Source organism: Lissotriton vulgaris, chromosome 4_1, assembly GCF_964263255.1.
Source record: "Lissotriton vulgaris chromosome 4_1, aLisVul1.2, whole genome shotgun sequence".
Taxonomy (NCBI): Eukaryota; Metazoa; Chordata; class Amphibia; order Caudata; family Salamandridae; genus Lissotriton; species Lissotriton vulgaris.
Genome location: NC_141691.1, coordinates 1,712,904,911 through 1,712,926,249, shown reverse-complemented (window position 1 = coordinate 1,712,926,249; position 21,339 = coordinate 1,712,904,911). Strand labels below are relative to the sequence as shown.

At 46.6% G+C, this 21,339-nt stretch overlaps 1 protein-coding gene across 1 annotated transcript in view; it reads left to right on the top strand.

Annotated features, from left to right (window-relative positions):
- The window catches only part of TRIQK (triple QxxK/R motif containing), a 413,105-nt gene extending 393,123 nt beyond the window's left edge, over positions 1 to 19,982 (top strand). Inside the window, exon 4 of the mRNA XM_086965987.1 lies at positions 19,430 to 19,982. Coding sequence (XP_086822113.1) covers positions 19,430 to 19,549 — 120 coding nt within the window. The 3' untranslated portion in view covers positions 19,550 to 19,982. The remainder of the gene's footprint in view (positions 1 to 19,429) is intronic.
- Positions 19,983 to 21,339: the final 1,357 nt, after the last annotated feature.

The window sequence follows — 21,339 nt, the reverse complement described above, 5'->3', positions numbered from 1 at the left end:
TCCACACCATAAGCCTGAAGTGTAAACATTGCAGAACCTTTTCTGCTAAGACTTTGAAAGATCAGGAGGCCTGACTGCTCCTGTGGCTCCAGAAAAGAAGCATTTGCAATGCAATAGGTCTCGTATTTGCAATAGTTGGAGCTATTGGCATTGTAAATGACAATGCCTTTTATTCTTTTGTTTTGAAAACCTACAAGCCATGCATAAACATGCACTTTGTACGTATAGTCCTTGCTTACGAGAAGCAAGGCTGCCAGTAAAAGAGACTGCCAGCTTTGCTTCTCATCAGCAAGGACTACAATTACAAAGTGCTTGTTTACGCGCAGCTTGCAGGTTTTCAAACGCTTTTAATAAAAGGCATTGCCATTTACAATGCCAATAGCTCAAACTCTCGCAAATGCAAGACCTATTGCATTGCAAATACTTGTTTTATTGAACTGTGCAACTACAGATTTGACTCTAGTGAGTCCCCGCCTGTGGCGGCGCAGAGTACTGTGAGCCACAGCATCCCAATGCTAGCTGTGCCAGGGGAAGGCCAGATTCCGACAGAGACGGGTATCCCTGAGACAACATAGAAGGAACAGTTTCACAGTGTCAGGAAGCCACCCGAGCCCTGTGAGCCACGGATTTCTCAAGTCACCAGAGCCTGTGGCCGGGCAGAGAAAAGCAGTGAGCCATGGTGGCACAGAGCTACCTTAGACCGTGGCAGGGCATCCTTTTAAGATGAAGTTTCATGCAGCTCTGTCTTATATGCACCAAAATGATTACAAACACAAAATTGTTTTTTTCCCCAAGGACTTGCGAGTCTAATAGGCACCAGAGATGCACCAGTGCCACCGCATTCACACTTATAAACATTTGCATAGCTCCAACGCGGTTGTCTCTTGAGAGGCGCTGTATCAGCTGTGCGTTTTCCTGCAGACCCCGGCCAGTATGCACTAGCTGTAGTGCAGTGTGAAGGCAGCAGCAGCCCAGACCCCTCTGCGGTGGACGCCCCCTGACCAGCTGTGCAGGGCTAACAGAATGCGGGTGGGATATTAAGCCGGCCTTTGATTAGTACCTACAGTTATATGGGAATCCCAGCATAGGACATGATAATCCACATTTGTAAAGCGGCACAATCACCCGTAAGGGTCTCTAGGCGCTGGGGGCCGTCGGGAAGATTAAGCAAGCTATTGCCCAGAGTCATGATGGTAATTTGGAAACCTTACTATTGATGCCAAGCCCCTCCAGAGATCAGCCCCAGCCCGCTTTGAGAAGGTTGCAAAAGTCCCTCTGAAGCCCCCTCGAAGGGATTCCTCAGATCTTGCGGTTGTCGAAGTGCACATAAATCTGAAAGGCGCTGCTTCTGAGCGCTCCATAAAATCATAGCTCCCGCCCCTTCCTCTGGGAGAGCCCCCTCTCCTGACCATTCACCCACTCCCCGCCTCGTGTTCATTTCTAGGCAGATGCATTCAGGGACCGGCGGCGCTCAATGGGGCTGTGTGGCAGCCGCCCCTAATTGGCGTTAAAGCACTCGGGAGCATATGCGGGGAGGGGGCTCCCAAGTCCCATCGAGCAGCGCACCCACCCGCAGGACCCTCAACCCGGAGGGGAAAGGCAGAGCAGAAGCTGAAAGTGTCAGGGTGTGAGGGAGCGGGAACTGGTACGGACCGAGGGACGCAGGATGGGGGTTAATGGAGACCTGCCTTCTACAGGCAGAGAAATCTCGCTATAAGCCCCACAGGCCAGGCCACGAGGAAGGGCCAGTTGTTCTGCACTCTGGCTCTGCAGTACAAATGGGAAAGGGTTGGGGGGATGCGCACCCCATGGGGGGCATCGATGGAAGGACATTACCCCTGCATTCCACAGATTGGGCCAAGTGAGGGGGGTTCATGCACAGGTGCCCTCTACAGGCAGAGACATCGCGCTATAATCCCCACAGGCCCGGCCAAGAGGAAGGGGCAGTGGCTCTGCACTCTGCAGTACAAATAGGAATGAGTGGATGCGCACCCTATGGGGGTCCTCGATGGAGGGACAGTGGTTTGGCTCCCCTCAGGCATAGAGCCCGGAGGGGATCTTGGCAAGCTGCACTGTACAGGCAGGGCCTAGAATGAGGGCTGCGGGCATCGGACTGAGCGCCACACAGGCAAAGCCCCAGAGAGGGTGCTTCAAGGCTTTGCGCCCGCATGCAGGGGCCCAATGGGGTGTGAGGGGGCTCAATACCTCAGAGAAGAGGTCTGCTTGAATCTCACAGGAAGGGCCATGAGAGGCTGGGAGAGAGTCCCAGAGGATAAAGGCGGTGGTCTCACCCGGCATAAAGAGGCCACTAAACAGGGTGCATCCAGCTCAGAGAGCCTGCAGTGAAGTCTGCCCAACAGGTGGATCCAAGGAAGACAGGATCTCGCACAGCTGAGGCAATCTTTTTTCCTCCTAAAACAGTCTATAAATGGTAACGTTTGTCTAAGGCTATAAGAGTAAATACATTTGCCATTCAGGTCAGAGTGAGAGTTGGAACATCAGACTGTGGTGAGCTGGGGCAGAGCAGAAAGTGTGTCCCTCGAAGAAGAAGCAGCCTAGGTCGGGATCCCGGCTCCCCACTTCATCAGCCTGTGTGATTCTTGGCCTATCGCGCCTCCTTGTATACAGCAACATTCGCTGCTCTTTAAAATGTAAATATTCTTATCTAGCTAATTGAAAACTTAGAGTGCATCAAACAAAGTTGGTAGACACTACTGAGAAACGCTACAAGCAAATGCCGACCACAACAAGCAACGTACCTTTCTAGGATTGAGTGTTTCCGGTCCCTCTGCACGGGCGAGACACAGGAAGCCAGGCTGGACTGCCCGGGACTGCCTGCTTGAGGGTGGGGCCACCAGCACAGACAGGAAGCGGACGGGAGCCTACCCCGCTCTCCTGTGATGGGCAGGGAGCTAGCCGCCTACGAATCCCATGCAGCGCCACTACCGCGGGACAGGACGAGAGGAGTATGAGAGACCCGGTGAGTGGGGGCATCGGGGCACATTGACGGCTAGACTGATAGAAGGAAGTCATTAGGCGCGGTCATTAGGCACGTTCAGCACTTTCACAACACCAGAGCTGCAGCGCCCAGGAGAGTCTGAACACGTGATGCGAGCCCGCCAGCTGAAGCGTGTCCTCGAGGTGAAATCGCCGAGGTTATGCGCGTAACCACCCCCTCTCAGCCATTCCCAGGAAACCCACAACAATAGGTCTTTCGCTGGAGCAGCGCTATGCGCTGTTAACACCAGCGAGACCTAAAAGCACAAAACACATTAGTTCACAACAGCTGAATGGAAGCGCACAGGAGAGTGTGCATAGGGCCAGCAGAAGCGGCAGTGAGGCGGCTTTTTACATAACTTGTTGATTTTAATTAATTCCGTAACATGAGAGCTATCGTAGAAATGATATATTGTAAACCGTTCTTTTAACCGTAATGGTGTCAGCGACAAGAAGGGTTACGAAGTTTGAGACGTGGTAATGCTTTGGAATTTAAAAGCAACCATAGTCCCAGTGAGGCGGCTTTTAATGTACCTTTGCCACTTTTAACACCGTGGTTAAATAAAAATCACCAAGCACATTAGTTAACAACATCTGAACTGAAGCGCACAGAAGAGTCTGCACACGGTCAGCAGAAGCGCGTGCCACTTGCCTAAAATAATTAGAGACGCTGAAGTCATTAGGCGCGATCACAACAACAGATCTGCAGCGCCCTGGAGAGTCAAGCGCGTGCAACTTGCCTAAAAAAAATGCAAGGCACGGAAGTCATTAGGCACGATCACAACAACAGATCTGCACCGCAGATCTGCAGCGCCCTGGAGAGTCAAACGCGTGCCACTTGCCTGCAAAAAAAAAAAAGCGCGTGCAACTTGCCTGAAAAACAAATGAGACACGGAAGTCATTAGGCGCGATCGCAAAAACAGATCTGCAGCGCCCTGGAGAGTCTGCACACGTGATGCAAGCCCGACTGCAGAAGCGCGTCCTCGAGATGAAATCGCCGAGGTGAAGCACGTAGACACCCCCTGTGCCACATTCCCGGCAAACCCACAACAATAGGTCTTTCGCTGGAGCAGCGCTTTGCACTGCTAACACCAGCGAGACCTAAAAAAGACCCACTCGGATTCCTGATCAGATGATGAGGTACAGAGTCTTTCCTCAGCAGGGAAAACGTGTAAAAATGAGGGCTCTACCTCATATGCCAAGGACCCTAAGAAATTAAAGTCTGTTTCAAAGGACTTTGTCTGTGAAATCTGTCAGATAGGAAGTAAGTCAATCTTCTCCTCACAGGACATCTTCATCTTCATCATCAATGCCTGTGACCCCTCCGAAGAAACTGTATTGGCAAAACTCTGCTTGTCGCCGGATCCGTCGTTGATGGCAACTGTGTTGACGGGAACATCAGGGATGATTACCTTGACAGTGAAAGGGACAACCAACCAGAGGAAGGGGAACTTCCTTAGAATCCAGAGGGCCAAGGTAAGAATGGGACGACTAGATCGCTTCTTCATCTCCATCGCTGTTGCCACCACCGGCTAGTTCTCCTGCATAGGATATAGGAGGTTTCCATTAACTCGTTGAACTTGCTTCCAAGAGCTTTGACTTGCCCCTGCCAGTAAAGCAAACATAATTTTTCCTTTAGGATTTCAAGGATCAAGGGAGGAGGGATTGGTGCTGATGAAGTCATGAACCTCTGTCACAGTGGTCATTCCCCAGCTGGATAAGAAATATAAAACACCTGAAAATTCACCTACCTATCTAATAGGATATCTTCCCCCTGACTCTGTGGTCATGCAAGCAGTCCAAAGATGCTCCAGGACCTCGTCTGTCCCATGTTGAGCACCACCGAACAAGGAGGGCAGAAGACTAGATAACATTAGCATACTTTTTTCAGCTATGGCAACCACATCTGTTATAGCCTCTAATGCACTAGCAGTTTTAGGGCGATATAAAAGGCACATGTGGTTGGATCTATCTGCTTTCATTAACTACTTACCAGAAGATAAGAAGCTAAAGAAATACTGCAGGAAGGTGAAAGAACTTCTTCCAAACTCATCAACATGTCCATGGATATATCATTCACAGCCTTCTGACAAATGGCGGGTGCAGCTGTGCTACACCAACTTGGATGGTTAAAGGTGATATCCTTCTGCCTGTAAGTAAAGTCCAACATTTTGGAAATGTCTTTTGATGGTGTAAATCTACTTGGCAAGCATGTTGATGATGATCTACAGTCTATAAAAGCGGATACCAACACTGCACGTTCAATAGAGACGTTGCATCAAAGAAGTTTTTAGCCCTATTGTGGAGGGTGAGGCCAATTTGCCTCAAGGCCTTCCAACCAGTCTTATAGGTATCATCCCAATTCGCTGCAGGGACATTGGCCTCAGTGCACTGCTCAAAAGCAGTACAGAGCCTCCTCCACTTCATCTTACTCACGGCAGCCGATGTGTCAGCTCCCACCAGTGGGAGGAGAAGGCCAGCATGCGACTAGAAGGCAGTGATCATTTCAGGGCGCCAGCACCTCAGGCTTTCATCAACAATTCATAAACCAGAACCTCTCCCAAATTTTACGATCATTGGAAAAGAATCTCTTCAGACAAGTAGTTGTTAAACATAATACAACATTGTCACAACTTAGATTTTGCTCAAATGCCTCTCAGTCATCCTCCTTGCAAGAAAAATCATCACAATTTTGCCCTGTTGAAGCAGGAAATACGCTCACTTCTTTTCAAGGGCGCTATTGAGGAGGTTCTCTTCCTACAACGCAACAAGGGATTTCATTCCAGCTTCTTCCTTATCAAGAAAATGTCCAGAAAATGGAGGCAAGTTATGGATATGAGGGTTTTGAACAAATACATCAAGAAACATCCTTTCCAAATGCTGTCTCTGCAGTAGATTTTACTGCTGATAAACCAGGGGAATTATATGAGGTCCCTCGACCTGTAAGACGCCTACTGCCACATCCCCATATATGCTAAAAATCACAGGTTTCTGAGATTCGAGGTGGCAGGGTGTCATTAATAATTCAAGTACAAGTTGATTTCCTCAGAGAAGATCTTGGTGGAATGCTTTTTCAATAGCAGGGACAGGAATGGTCGCATACACTTTACGCCCTTCCCTCTGATTCTTAAAGTAATTTGGAAAATGAAACAGGATCTGTGCTGCCTTATTTTGATAGCTCCTGCTTGGCCAAGGCAATATTGGTACACAGAGCTTCTTCCATATCTGTGCCCAAACAACCAGTTCAGACCTGTGGAAAATCTCATTTCCATGAACAAAGGACACATTTTCAATCCGCAAATAGTCTCAATTTATCAGCTTGGCTCCTCACGACAATGAGTTCGGACCATTGACTATTCCTCAGGAATGTAAATCAGTTTTGAGCAATCACGTGCCATGGCCACTATTAAATCACACAGCGCGAAATGGATAACATTCTGCTGTTGGAGTATCAATAACAATCTACATCACTTTACAACTTCTAAGGAATATTTACTCCCTTACCTTCTTCAACTAGGCAAATCAGGTCTAGCACACACTTTAATTAAAGTGCATATAGCAGCAATTTCGAGATTTAGGTGAAAGACAGGCGTAGTCTCTTTATGGACTAGCAGACTAATTAAGAAATTAATGAACAGGCTGTTCAGAGTTTTTCCTCCTGTCAATAATCCCCCAGTATCCTGGCAATGAAATACAGTCCTATCACAGCTCATGGAAGACCCATTAGAACCTATTCATAAGTCAAATCTAAATATGTATCATGAAAACTGACCCTTCTCTTGTCCCTCATTTCTGCAAGATGGATAAGCGAAATCCATGCCTTTACTGTTGCATACCATTTCTTGCACTTCAAAGATTATGGAGTGATATTGAGAACTAATCCCAAGTTAATTTCTAAGGGGTTGCTTCATTTGAATGAACCAATTGTGCGTGCATTCAACATTTTTTAAAAATCCCTTTACTAGGGCAGAAAAAGCTGTACACTCTTTGGATGTCAGATGATGTTTAAAATTATATATAGACAGAACAAAAACTTTTAGAAAGTCCGGCCAGCTTCTTATATCTTTTGCTCCCCCTAAGAAGGGTTGTGCTCTGTCAAGGAGCAGTATGGCTCGTTGGGTGTCGTCAGCAATTGCCTTGTGCCATGAAAGCAGGAAGGCCACTGCCATAAAATTGTGGGGTACATTCTATGAGGGAATTGACATCCACGACCTTGTTTGCTGCTGTGTTTCTACTGGTTATTTGCAGTGCAGCAATGTGCACTAATGCCCATACAGCCACCAAGCATTACTGTGTGGACTCTGCATGGAAGGCAGATGCTGCCGTAGGTCAGGCGGTATTACAACTCCTCTTCCAATAAAGTACTAAAATCTTATTATTGCATTCATATCGCATGTTGCAAGGTCTCAACGAGATTTTTTCAAGTATTGTTGCATGTATATGTATATACAAGTCGGAATTTTCTTTTTCATAGTTGACAGTTTATATTAGGTTTCTTTCTTTGTGGAAGAGTGTTTTTTTTAACAAACCCACCGCCTCTCCTTTCTTTGGTAATGCTTACTAGTCTGATTTACCAAAACAGAACAACTAGCCAGTCAGGTTTACTTTTTTTATGATTTAGAAGGCACCCAGCCTGCATGTACTGAGTGTACCACAAATTTGTTTGAAAAAGTTTTTATTTTATTTTATTCAAATTTTTCATTAACTTCTTTGCATGTCCTCAAAGGCACATTTATCAAAACAATCAAGTAAACATTCAGAAAATAATGTGCGCAATATATACAAGTGTTGGATCTGTACACAGTCAATACTCAAAATTCAGAGACACCAAAAACAAAACTATATATATATATATATATATATATATATATACAAATAAATTGATACATAAGAGACATTTAACACAAGCACCAGTCCTTCAAATTATATACCAGAAGGACTGGTGCTTGTCTCTTATGTATCAATTTATTTGTATATATATAGTTTTGTTTTTGGTGTCTCTGAATTTTGAGTATTGACTGTGTACAGATCCAATACTTGTATATATTGTGCACATTATTTTCTGAATGTTTACTTGATTGTTTTGATAAATGTGCCTTTGAGGACATGCAAAGAAGTTAATGAAAAATTTGAATAAAATAAAATTAAAACTTTTTCAAACAAATTTGTGGTACACTCAGTACATACAGGCTGGGTGCCTTCTAAATCATAACAAAAGTAAACCTGACTGGCTAGTTGTTCTGTTTTGGTAGATAGTTGAGGTCCAAGCCGGTCAGAGACAGGACCCAAACCTTTTTTGTTGCCCTACTAGTCTGATTTAAGCATGTGAATCTATGAAATATGTAATACTATAGAAAAAACAAGTTACCTGTACCCAGTGGTTCTCCAGTACTGATTTCCATCATAGATTCACATTCCACCCTCCCATCTCCCCTTGGTTTCACCAGTCTGTATACATCAGATACTATTACCTTTTTACACTTGTGCTTGAAATCTGAGGTACCGTAGCCCGGCAGGGGAAGAGTGCTTCAGGGTCTAGTATCTGATTGGTTGAAGGTTGGATCTATTAAAACAATGTGAATCGTTTAACAATGTCATTGCTTCCCCGTGGATGTTAATGTTTATGACCAGCACTGCTCATTAAAATTATTGTGGGACTCCCACCATGACCACAGGGAAGATTCAAGCATATGATTGTATGAAAGATATCAATACTGAAAAACCACAGTGTACAGGTAAGTAACATGTTTTTTATAGCCAGGATCCCGATTATCAGTGTAACTGCCACAGCGTGGTGATCCTCACACAAACTACTATGCTTCAGTCCACTTTTCCATAACAGGGCCCCATTGTAGGAAGGAATTATGTATAGCCAACTGACCTTTTTACTGGTACTCTTGAAATGCAAAGGTGGTGAAATATGTAGATCAGATGTTTGATGAGTGCACCCTCAAAACGTATCCAGAGCTCAGAGAAGAATTTGGCCTTTTTCCAACTGACTGTTTGAAATGCTGTTAGTTGGCTTATTGCCTCACTACTTTTGCCCCCGTTCTCTGAACTTGGAGGCACTACACGGGCTATTATGCTGGGAGGGGGGGGACTAACATTTCATACCCTTCCCTTCTCTTTCAAGAGCTGATGCCCTTGTGAGGGGTCTGTATTCCCAGCTAGTCTCTTTCTACTGCCCCTCTCCTACATTGTAACCTTTTCTATTCTGGACAGAGAAATCCTGTGCTCAGTTATGATCGAGGCCTACCTCCCACAAACTAGATTTACCTGCATGAGGCACTTGAACCACCCAGAGGGCAGTGAGGTGACACATTTTACGGCTAATAGGGGGGCCTCTGCAGGCTGTTTATCCCTAACACTAAACTAGGTTACCCTCAACTAACTTCTGCAACTCCTGTTGATTATCGGCGGGCTGGAGGCAACTCCTGATGATTATCGGCGGGCTGGAGAGGTGCTCAGCCTGGAACAACCCGTGTCTCACCATGGAATGTCGTCTGCAAGGATACCAAGTGGTTATTGTTATGGTACTCATGTTATTTTGTTGGGGGGCTGCCGATGGGAATTTGCCCACCGAAGAATAATTCTCCATTCTTCTGATGTTCCATCCTCCTCCCTCTATTGCCCTGTTTACCCATCACTCTCACTACCTCCTTCCCCCTTCTCTTATCATTATGAAGCTGATGAATTTTAGGTATTCCCTCTGCTTGTTATACCGTAACTTGGGGATCTGGTCTCGGGTCCTTATTGACTAGGAAATGTTGTCATCCTATCGACCTACCAGATGCCTGTGTAATGTTCAGTGGAGTTTTCTGCCCTTCTATATGTGCCTATACATCTGCACATTGTTCATACATTAGCATCCTTAACAAGCAAAAGTTGAGTAAAAAATGAAAGATAATAATTATTGCCTAATACATATTCTCCTTTGAAAAACGTCAAGTGAAATATTTGTATGCCTCTATCTGGGGGTTATTTTTCTACTTCTCATTTGAATTACCACAACAATAAAAGGCAATTTTCAGAAGACACCATCACACCAAAAGGTGTACATACTCCAAATCTCTCCAATCACTTGAATCTTTAAACAGGGTAAAGGAGCTGTTGTTTTGCAAGAATGTATGCATTTCACTTGGTGAACTTTCAAAACTAAGTAATTCATCAAAAATGGTAATTCATCAATTCATCAATACTAGTGTTGTTGGATATGTCGGCCGCATTCAACACGGTAAGCCACGCAGTCCTGCTAGGCAGACTGGAGAAACTGGGGGTGAAGGGCAAAGCTCTGACATGGCTACAATCATACCTGTCAGGTAGACAACAGGTAGTGACCATGACTCCGTATGCTTCTCCTAAATCCTTGGTTCACCTTGGAGTGCCACAGGGCTCGGCGAACAGCCCTATCCTTTTTAACATATTTGCGGCCTTTGATCCCCATTATAAAATCTTATGGGATCGACCTGATCAATTACGCTGACGACACCCAATTGGTGTTTTTCCTTGAAGGGAAAGATGGACACATTCCAGGAATGCATGTGTCGGGTTTCTGGTTGGCTCAATGCAAATTCCCTACAATATAACGAGGGGAAAAGGAAGATAGTCTACTGCTCAACTGCGAAATTGAATCATCAGCCACATTGTCAGCTTAGGCTCTCCCCGGAGGCTGATTTATGTGTCCCACTTAAGACAGTGCGTAACTTGGGAGTACTGTTTGATGAAGATCTTCAAATGGTATCGCAAACTAACAAAACTATCAGTGTCTGCTTTTGTCTGCTAAAAGCACTTAGACAGATTCTCCCTCTTCTCCCCGTCGAGACCAGGCCCCTGGTGGTAGGGTGTATAATCTTATGCAGACTGGATTACTGCAATTCCATATATTTAGGTACCCCCTCATATATCTTGCAGGGACTGCAGAGAGTCCAGACCTTTGCGGCCAAGCTGGCACTTAATAGACCACATAGCTCCTCTACCATAATGGCTCTGAGAGACCTCAATTGGCTGCCCGTGAGGGACAGAGTCATTTAAATCACTGTGTATTGTCTATAGAGCACTGCACAGTACGGGCCCCCTACCAATGCAGGAGAAATTTACATGGTACAAGCCGACTAGGCCTCTTCGTTCCTCTAGTCTGAGTCTAGCAACAACTACCAGATTCAAGAGAGCCAGGATGGGAGGTAGGGCTTTTTGCACAGTAGCGTCCCGGCTGTGGAATGAGCTGCCCCAGAACATCAGGCAAGCCGACTCCCTGACGGTCTGGTGAATAATGTGAAAGTATGATAGCGTTCACTAGTCTGTATTGAGATGAGGAAGGTAGGACCACGTCCTGTGCTCTCTTCCAGAGATGTTTTTATACGTTTAATCAAATATTGTATATCACAAGATAACTTCTGACATCTCAGCTTACAGTGCTGAGCTTAGCTTTTTTAGAAGTGGAAATGTTCTATTGCTTTTAGTAGTCCACTTCTCATAAGAAGCAATCAGACTAGTTTTCACGATTGAGGCAAGCGAACTGGCGATTTATAATGTGCTATCATGGCAATAAAGATAGAAGCCTATGTAATCACACTTCACTTTGCCCCAACAGGATTGCATTGCTGCAGCCGATTTGTAGTGCACCAGACTTCCTTCTGGTCACATGATACGAGTGCCCAAAGGTCGTGACTTTTTTCTTAGAGTGAATGTATTGTATTATTCTAATTTATTAGTGCTTGCACTTTCATCAGTTACTATAAAAGGAGAACGTTTAAAACTAATATTGAGCAAGATTAGTCTTTCACTGTGAAAAGTGTGCGACTCTAAGACGTAACTGGGATTTAATTGCTGAGTTTGTTGGAATTACTGACCATTCTCGTTTCATCGTCAGCGAGTGACGGGGGCGGGGTTAGAGGAGAATTAGGTATCCTTTACAAAAAAGTGCCACTCATTCAAAACATGTTGCCAAAGAGTGCCCTACTTACTGTTCACTAATGTTGTAATTATTGACCAAGAAAAGACAATAAAAAAATTAAAGACAGCATTGCCATGCACACAATGGGTTTCATTCACCAACGCTTTTTCACTTTCATTACACGTAGTCATAAATTACCCTTACAAACACAGAATATCCTTTGCGATGGAGATTTATTGCATGCACAAATACAGGCTTAGGAGGGATCAATATGACCACAGCCATCAGAGCGCACTGAGCAGTGCTCTAGAGCATATCTAGTAAGATTAATCTCATACTTCGCGAACAGAGTCTGCTGCGTATGGCTAAAGATTGATCCCAGTGAATGTCTGCGTGTGGAGGGCCTTCAGCGATGTCAGTGGGGATAGCCAGTGGTTAATATGTAAAAAAAAATAAAGCGTTGGGGCTTTCGTCAGACGGCAGCATGCACCAGCCAATTTCTCCTGTTAGCGGCCCCTAAAACAGAAGAACTACTGACCATGACAGTGTGTGGGGGTGGCGGGCCGTATGGCCAGAGCTGCCAACCTCTGAGCTGGGGAACATGAATTGTCCTTAACTGATGGGGATTAAAAGCGCCAGTGTAGATGGTTAAGTGCTGGTGCCAAGCACCGGAAGCCACCGGCTCAAAATAAGCACTGGTGATCGCAGATGCTTTGTCACTGGTGAGGGTGCTACTAATGTCTTTGGCAGCACATAGGGAGCTCATGTTTGTGTTGCTCTCTACACATGACAGATTTTATTGATTTGTGCCCTTTGGATCGTAACCATACTGTGACGTGAGTAAGTAACCACAATTTCCACACAACATTGGCTATCTAGTGAGATAGAAAAGATTGTCAGTGATAGGTATTTTGTAGGTAAAATTCAGTTTTCTATGCCAGAGAAAAAGGATTTTGTAGGGACGATAACCAAATTATTTGTGTCCCATTTGGAAAATCTGAGCTAACATTTCCAAAGTAGCAGGTAGCCACCTTAGACTTTCTTTTGCCAAGTTGTATTAACCATTACGCCCAGTATCGGTCAGGCTACAAATCCTTTACGTGTATGTGTAAAACTTTAATGTAGATCTTTTTCTTATATTTAATGTTTATGGTAATTAATATGTAATGTAAGCATATAAACAATGTAATGGCCTGGCCATCCCTCAAGGTCAAGGACCAAGATTTGAATAAAAATCTAATCTGTTTGGCCATTACAGTGGAACTCCTTTTAACCATTTTGAATTTCACATAAGGCCTCCTATATGATTGGTCAAAAACAAGCCCAAAAAATTCTAAAATCTTATTCTGAAAAAAAATCATTGTGGCCATTTAAGGACAAGGGGAACAGATAGAATCCAGTTCAGTATTGATGGGGCAGACAGAACAGCACAGACCCCACACCGGAAGTCCGGAAAATTCCATTACCATTTAAAAGTAAAAAACATAAAGAAGTGCTGTTCAAGAGCCGGACTAGACTCGTCCCTGAATTGGGCTCTGGGGAGTGTAATGTGTACAGTGCCCCCAAGGAAAACACTGCAGCCACGGTGCTGATTTACTACTTTATTTTAATTACACAAGTCCCTAAAGAGCGCCGAGCCTCTGCTGCTCGTACCAGCTCTTCGCGCCACTAATCGCGCGATGCGCGCGCAGCCCAACATGGCCGCCGGCACGTCACGTTGCCTACGTGCTGTGCAACCACTAGACTGCGCTACTACATATCTCCCTTTTTTCCAACACAGAAACATTAAACTTACAGTCCGCCGTGCATATCATAGTCTCTGAACCTGACTGGCTTGACCACCGCTCTACCCCTACGGGTCAGTCTTACCGGGGTATTAGGGGTCACTCCTTCGCTTCTTCCTCCACCTACTGGCGCAGCCGCGCTTCCGTCTCTTCCATTCAAACCTTCTCCAACCACCTGCTCCTGGTCACTTTCTCCAGTCTTTTTTTCTTGTCGGTCTTCTCCTCTCCCTTCAGGTTCTGTCTCCAGATGTTCCTGTTGGGCAGTTCCATTTCCCTCATCTCCTAAGTCTGTTCCGCCTTGGTCCCAACTTAGAATCTTGTTGCATCTCGCCATGCGGTCCTGCGACCATACATTTCCGTCGCTAAGCAGGGCCGCTCTGCCCAGTACTTCCTTCACCTGCATGGGCTTGCTGTATTTACTCTCTCCTTTCCTCTGCAGCGTGGCCCACTTTACTCGTACCCATTCTCCTTTCTCTAATCCGGTGTTCTTCACGTTTCTCCTGTTGTCATAGTGTTTGGTATAAACTGCTTGTGCTTTCTCCAAGTTGGCTCGCACCACTGCTGGGGACCACTCACTCGTTATCGTTTTCTCTTTCCACACTCTGTTGTCTTGGGTGAATGGTTTGCGTCCTCTCAGTATCTGGAACGGGCTGTAGCCGGTGCTTGTGGGGGTGATCCTGTATGCCCACACCATGTGCCATATCTCTATTTCCCAGTCTTTGTTGTCAGAGATGGCGGCTTGCACCGACCCCATTACCACTCTATTGAAACGCTCTACGAGACCATTCCCAGCAGGGTGGTATATGGATGTGTGCCTGGCTAGGATGCCGTTCCTTTGCATAAAATTGTTCAATTTTTCTGATCTGAATTGGGGCCCATTGTCACTGAGGATCGACTTTGGAATTCCTTCCCTCACAAATGTGTCGGCCAGAAATGTTATGATGGTCTCGGCGTCCATGGCTTCGTCTATCTTCAGTTCTGGCCACTTCGAGTACCTGTCCACCAGAACACAAACGTACTTTTGGACTCCCCGTACATCCAGAATCGGGCCTAGGATGTCCACGGACAACTCCTCCCATGGATTCTTCGGTTGGTCAAATTGTCCCAGTGCTGGACGCAGGGGCTGGAGAGTCTTGTCGGCACCCTGGCATCGAGTGCAGTTTCTAACATGTCTCTCGGCTCTTATGTCAATTCCTGGCCACCAGTAATCTTGTCTGGCCCTCAATCTCAGTCTGCATATTCCGAGGTGCCCCTCGTGGAGTATATCCAATAGTTTGTTGATGATGTTTGTCGGGGGAATCACTTTCTCCCCCCTGTGCACAAATACTCCCCGATCGTCCATTGACAGCTCTTCTCTGACTTCGAAATATGGTTTGAGTTCTTGCTGATCAGCCTCTTATCAGGCCATCCTTTGGTGATGTGCAGTTTCACTTCTTTTAGGGTCTGGTCCTCCTCATACGCCTGTCTCCACTCTTGGAGGCTGATGGTGGTTACTTGGTCTTCCGTGAGCGCCACCCATTCTTCTGTTCCTGCCTTGTCTTCCTCACTCGGCTCCATGGCTGCCACTCTGCTCAGATAGTCTGCCACTCTATTCTTGCTTCCTGGGATGTACTCTACGTCGTACCTGAATTCTAGTAGTTTCAGCGTCATCTTGGAGCTCCCGGGCGTTGCGTCGGCATGCCCGCTCGACGTTAGCACCTTCAGTAAGGGCTTGTGGTCCGTTCTTAATTGGAACCGTGTGCCCCACAGGAACTGCCTGAATCTGGTCGTGGCCTACACCACCGCCAGCATCTCCTTTTCTATCACGCTGTACTTCTTTTCCGTGTCACTCAGCGTGCGGGATGCGAAGCTTATCGTATCCATCTGTCCTTGTCCCTGGTCCTGCATGAGGACAGCACCCGGCCCTTTGTCGCTGGCGTCCGTGTTCAACACAGTTCGTCCTTGAGGGTCATATCCTTGGAGTGGGATAGCTTCCGCCACTTCTTTCTTGATCACCTCAAATTCTCCTTGTGCCTCCTCTGACCAGTGGAATTCTGTGTTCTCTCGTGTCAGTTGCCTCATATGATGTGTCTTGGAGGCGAAGTGCTGCACAAATTTGCTGTAATATTCTGCCATTCCGATAAATGACCTGACTTCTTCTTTGTTGGCTGGTGGGGGTGCCTCGCATATTGCTTTCACGTTTTCTGCCTTTGGGGTCACTCCTCGTACTCCAATTTGGTGCCCCAGGTAGGTCACCGACTCCATTCCGATCCGGCACTTGGACCATTCTGCCGTGAGGCCCTTCCTTTCAAGGATCTGTAGCACCTTTCCGAGTTTCGCATCGTGGTCTGGTCTATCTCGACCCATCACCAGGATGTCGTCCTGAAAGTATTGGACTCCGTGGTTTTCTGGAAGAGTTGGTGCATCAACTTCTGGAATACTGCTGCCGCCGAGGCCAGCCCGAACGGCATGTGGCGGAACTGATAGCATCCGAATGGGGTGATGAAGGATGTGAGGCGGCGGCTTTCCGGGTGTAGGGCAATTTGGTGGTAGGCGGAGGTCAAATCAATGGTGGAATACCATTTGATACCCCTGGTGCTGGCCAGCATCTCCTCTATCCTGGGTAGGGGGAACCTTTCCACCACAATCTTCTTGTTCAGTTCGCGTAGGTCGACGCACAGCCTGACCTTGCCGCTGTGTTTCTTGACTACCACCAAGGGCGCCAGCCACTCGGCGCACGTGATAGGCTCGATGATCCCTTTCCTCTCTAGGTCCTGGAGTTCTTCTCGGACTGCTTCCCGTACTGCCAAAGGGACATTCCTCGCCTTGTGGGCTACTGGCACTGTGTCGTCTTTTAGGATTATCCTGTGTGAGAATTTTTCTAACTTTCCCACTGTGCCTCCAAATACCTTGGGGAACTCGCTCTTCCACTTGTCTAAGTCTGGCCAGGCTTCTGGTTCCGTCAGTAATATCTGTTCTTTGCCTCCTGGGTCCAGCTTGATGCCTAGGTCACCTTGGTCCAACCATCCTAGGACCGAGGGGCCCTTCTCCGACACGTAGAGTTTGCAGAAGGCGGATCGGCCTCGAAATTCAAAGTTTAACGGTCTGAACCCTGCCATTGGTATGGGGTCGCCGTTATATGTGACCGGGCGGATGTCTAGTTTTTCTAGTTCCGGGCCTAGATGCAGTGCAAATTTCTCCTCCCACACGGCTCTCTGGACGATGGTGTAGGGTGAGCCTGTGTCAGCCACCACACTAATTGTGATACCGCCTATTGACAATTCTAGGACGGGCTTCATCGTTCTCTTGCCATCGATGCCCAGGACTTGACCATCCACGCTCAACACCTGGTCGTAGATACAGAGTACCGTAACGACGTCTTCCTCCGTCCCTTCTTCTTGTTCGTCATTGCTTTGGCCTACGTATTTTACCGTGCTCTTGGAGGCCTTCTTCCTACACATCTTCTCATAGTGTCCGATTATTCCACAGTACATGCATTTGGCGCGAAACGCCGGGCATTTTCTGTCGTGGGCCTCGTGCGACCAGCTCCCACACCTGTAACATGACTTCCTGTTGCTTCCCACCTGTTTTCCCGGAGGGCCCACGTTGCCTTGCCATCTGCTATTTCCTTTTTCTGCTGCCCTCTTGTTCTGGTGGTCCTTGCGGGGCTCTTCGTCGTCCACTTTGTTTACCATGGTGCTAGGCGCTGTCTCCTTCTTCGTCGCATCTGCGCACCTCCTTGCCAACTCTGCTCTTTTGACAATGACCATCACGTCCTTTAGGGTGGTGTCTCCACTGGCCCATAGTTTGTCCTGCAAGGCCGTGCATGTGGTGTGCATCACCACCTGATCCTTGATAAACGCTTCCTCCCAGTTGTCGTATTTACACGTGGCTGCCAAGCGTTTCAGTGCCGCCACATATTCTTCCACCGTCTCTCCCGGGCGCTGCTTCCTCTGCTGGAAGTTGAATCTATCCACTGATACGCACACCGCCGGCCTGAAATGTTCCTTAAGATCTTCAATTGCATGGGCGTACACATCGTCGTCCGTGGTTGCTCTCTGTTTTGGTACTAAGCTTTCGGGGCCTAGGTTTAGTAACAAGATGCGTTTTTTTCTCGAGGGTTTGAACACCTCTTCATTTTCGTCTTCTAAGACTCCTATGAAATTGTCTATGTATTCTCTCCAGTCCTCCCACTTCATCAGTGGTTCTCCGGGTCTGGGTAGGAATTGCACTGGCGCCATCGCATATCCTGCCTGCGCACTCATCTTCTCACTCTTGACCGTGGGTTGTACGCTTGCTTGGCCTCTAGGGCTCCCTGGCGTGTTGTCTTGTTCTTCCTTGCTTGCGTGGGTCTGGGGACTACCTGCGTCAGCCCCCTCGCTCTTTTGTGAGGAATCCAGCACGGTTCCCTTCTTCTAATGGGTGGTGGCTTTATCTGGCGCGCTTCTCGTGCGTCCCCGGGGTCTGTCCCCTCCTGTGGTGACTGTCCTATCCCTCTGGGTGCTCTTGGGCTCTGCCGTGCTCTTTAAGGTACCTGTGCGGTGGCCGTTGGTCTTCTTGGCCCTCTGTTCCTCTGGGCGCTCCGTGGTCCTGCTTGGCACTGGTCTCTCCTGCCCACCGGTGTGTTTGCTGTATCCCTCGGTGCTGTTTCCTTGCAGTGGGGGGTTGGGGTCTGCTATCCCACCCTCGTCGCCATTGTAATGTGTACAGTGCCCCCAAGGAAAACGCTTCAGCCACGGTGCTGATTTACTACTTTATTTTAATTACACAAGTCCCTAAAGAGCGCCGAGCCTCTGCTGCTCGTACCAGCTCTTCGCGCCACTAATCGCGCGATGCGCGCGCAGCCCAACATGGCCGCCCGCACGTCACGTTGCCTACGTGACGTGCAACCACTAGACTGCGCTACTACAGGGAGAGGTTTGGTTTCCTACCATCTTTTTGCTTGGCTGAATTGTTACCGTTTTACTTCTCACTTGTAGGGAAACACTTTCTACTTTTTGGTTAAGCACTGCATGAGAGTGCTTACCCCAAATCTCCATGTTGTACTCTCCCTTCAAGTTCTTTCCTCTGCAAACTTCCCCTGTGCTCCGTGTTGCTCTCTCCCTCTTGAGCTTCTCCCCCTTAAAAAACCACTCATTCTGTCACTCTCTCCCTTGTATATTTCCCCTCAGACAACCACCACCCTGTTACCTAAACAGCACTTTCAAATCAAATAGGTTGAAAATATGTGACATATTGATTTTGCCAAACCTTGTTATTTATTGCACCTGTCTTGAATGTAGTGTCTATGTTTCTTCTCCTCTCTACTTTAGGATAACACCTTTACTCTTATCATGCATTGTAGCTGCTGTAGACCACTTGTTTAGCCTTCTTGGCCATCTGTTTATAGATATCATAATATGCATGTTTTATTAAAAGTGCTTCTTTTGCATTCACTTTGTTAATCATGCTTAAGACGTTGACCTCTCTGGCATTGTGTAACCTGCATTTAGCAATTTCAGTATGATCTATGAAAATGTTTATCATGTTTCGCCAGTGTATAAACTCCTTCACATTAAGAAATTGGTATTAATCTACTGATTGTACAAGGAGTGACATGCTTGATTAAGTAGTAGACCGATTATGACTGTGGGAAGTGTCAGCTAATGTTGTTTCTGAAATATATATGATTTTGGAAAGTATACATATCCTATGTGCAGCGAAGTATCACAGATTACAGAAAACTGTATGCATACAATTTTAACATGGCTCCATTTGCTTGTTTTCGTTTATACAGGAGGTTGCTCTTGCTTTGCTGGCACTATTGTTGATTTTGGTGGTTGTCTATGCCGTCTTTTATCTCAACATGACGAGTGAAGTTGAAGCGGACCTAGAGCTTGACCCAAATGAGAATTAGGAAACCTATTTCACCATTCATGAACATGATCAGCCTTGGACAACCATGCATGATGGCAGCTATTACCCCATGAAAGATGAAGAAGCCAAATCAGTCTGAAATTGTGTCAACTTCAGTATGCATTCCAGAATACACTGAGCCAATAATCCCCGCATATATGTATACATACATTGCTCTTGAATCACATTAAAAATGAAAAGTAACTTTTTTGGCAATGATTTTCGCAGGAAAGTAGAAAGAATTTACGGGATTGTGACTTTTAAAAGGACATGATGACAGCGATGTTCTTGATTCATTAAGAGATTGCTTTAGGGAAAATGCAGTATGGACACAGATGGCATTCCCTAAATGTTCATATATATTCTTGTTCTTTTTTGCAATTATTTTAGTCTTTTATCTTTAACCTATGCAATAAAAGCGCACCTTAATCAAATTGTGAGTATTTAAAAGCGTTTCTTTTATAGTTTGGTTCTTCAAATATTTGATTGAAGCAATTTGAGTTGTCTGTTTTTCTCTCATCTGAGGTTTGTACACAAGATGACAAGTACCTCACTGGTTCCTGGCTAATCTCTGTGATTAGCAGTAGTCTGCACTGCAGCTGATGAACTGCACTTCGAGAGGGTCTCTTTTTTGCTGGTCTCAGGATTTGCACCATCCTGAATATGGTTTGAGATTAGGGCTCAGGCTGCAGTAATCCGAGTCCCTGCTGCATTTGATCATTACCTTGGTCGCTCATCGGCTTTCAGAAAAAAAGTATCTAGTCCAAACGAGGGATTTTTGTCTACTCTTCCTCTGTGAAAAGTGAATGAGAGAAAAGTTGAGTTTTATTGGTTCTTGTAGTAACCACACTTGAAATCCAATTTAATTGAAGAGCTGGTTTATTGAGATACAGCTATCAGTGACCCTCAGCTTCAACTGCTTGCACAAGAATCTTTCATGATGTCACACATACATCAGAAAGTTCTCTCTTAAAGAAGACATCACCACAGTTCTGTGTTTGTAAAGAGCACCTACAGTTGAAGGGCGTTGTTTTCAGACCTGGCTCTAGTGCGAACTTTGACTTTCTTCCTGTATTGGTGCAGCAGAACACTTTACCAATCCTGTGTCTCACTGAGTACTTGTTGAAGGCAAAGCGCCTTTCATAAATCAAGATAACTTTCAATCAATCAATCAATCAATCAATCAGAGTACTTGTAGAGCATGCTACTCAAGGCGCTGAGTGGAGAGGGGGGGGGAGGGGGGTTTTAGTCGTCGTAGGTGTTTGGCTGGGATTCCTGCGTCGAGTGTGTTGCCGTAGTGCAGTCTGCTGCTGACGAGGGCCTGTGTCACCGTTCTTGTTTTGGTCGGGATCGACTTGTAGATCCTGCGGAGCATGCGGAGGGTGTTGTAGCAGGAGGAGGAGACGGCGTTGACCTGCTTAGCCATGGAGAGGGAGGAGTCAAGGATGAATCCTAGGTTGCGTGCATGGTCGGTGGGTGTTGTGGCTGTTCCCAGTGTGGACGGCCACCAGGAGTCGTCCCAGGCTGAGGGTGTGGGTCCGAGGATGAGTACCTCCGTCTTGTCCGAGTTCAGCTTCAGACGGTTACTCCTCATCCGTTGGCGATGGCCTTCATTCCCTCGTGGAGGTTGGTTTTTGCGGTGTGTGGGTCATTGGTGAGGGTGAGGGAGAGGATGAGCTAGGTGTCGGCGTAGGAGATTATGTTGAGGTCGTGCTGGTGGGCCACTTGTGCGAGAGGGGCCATGTAGATGTTGAACAGCGTCGGGCTGAGGGATGAGCCCTGGGGACACCA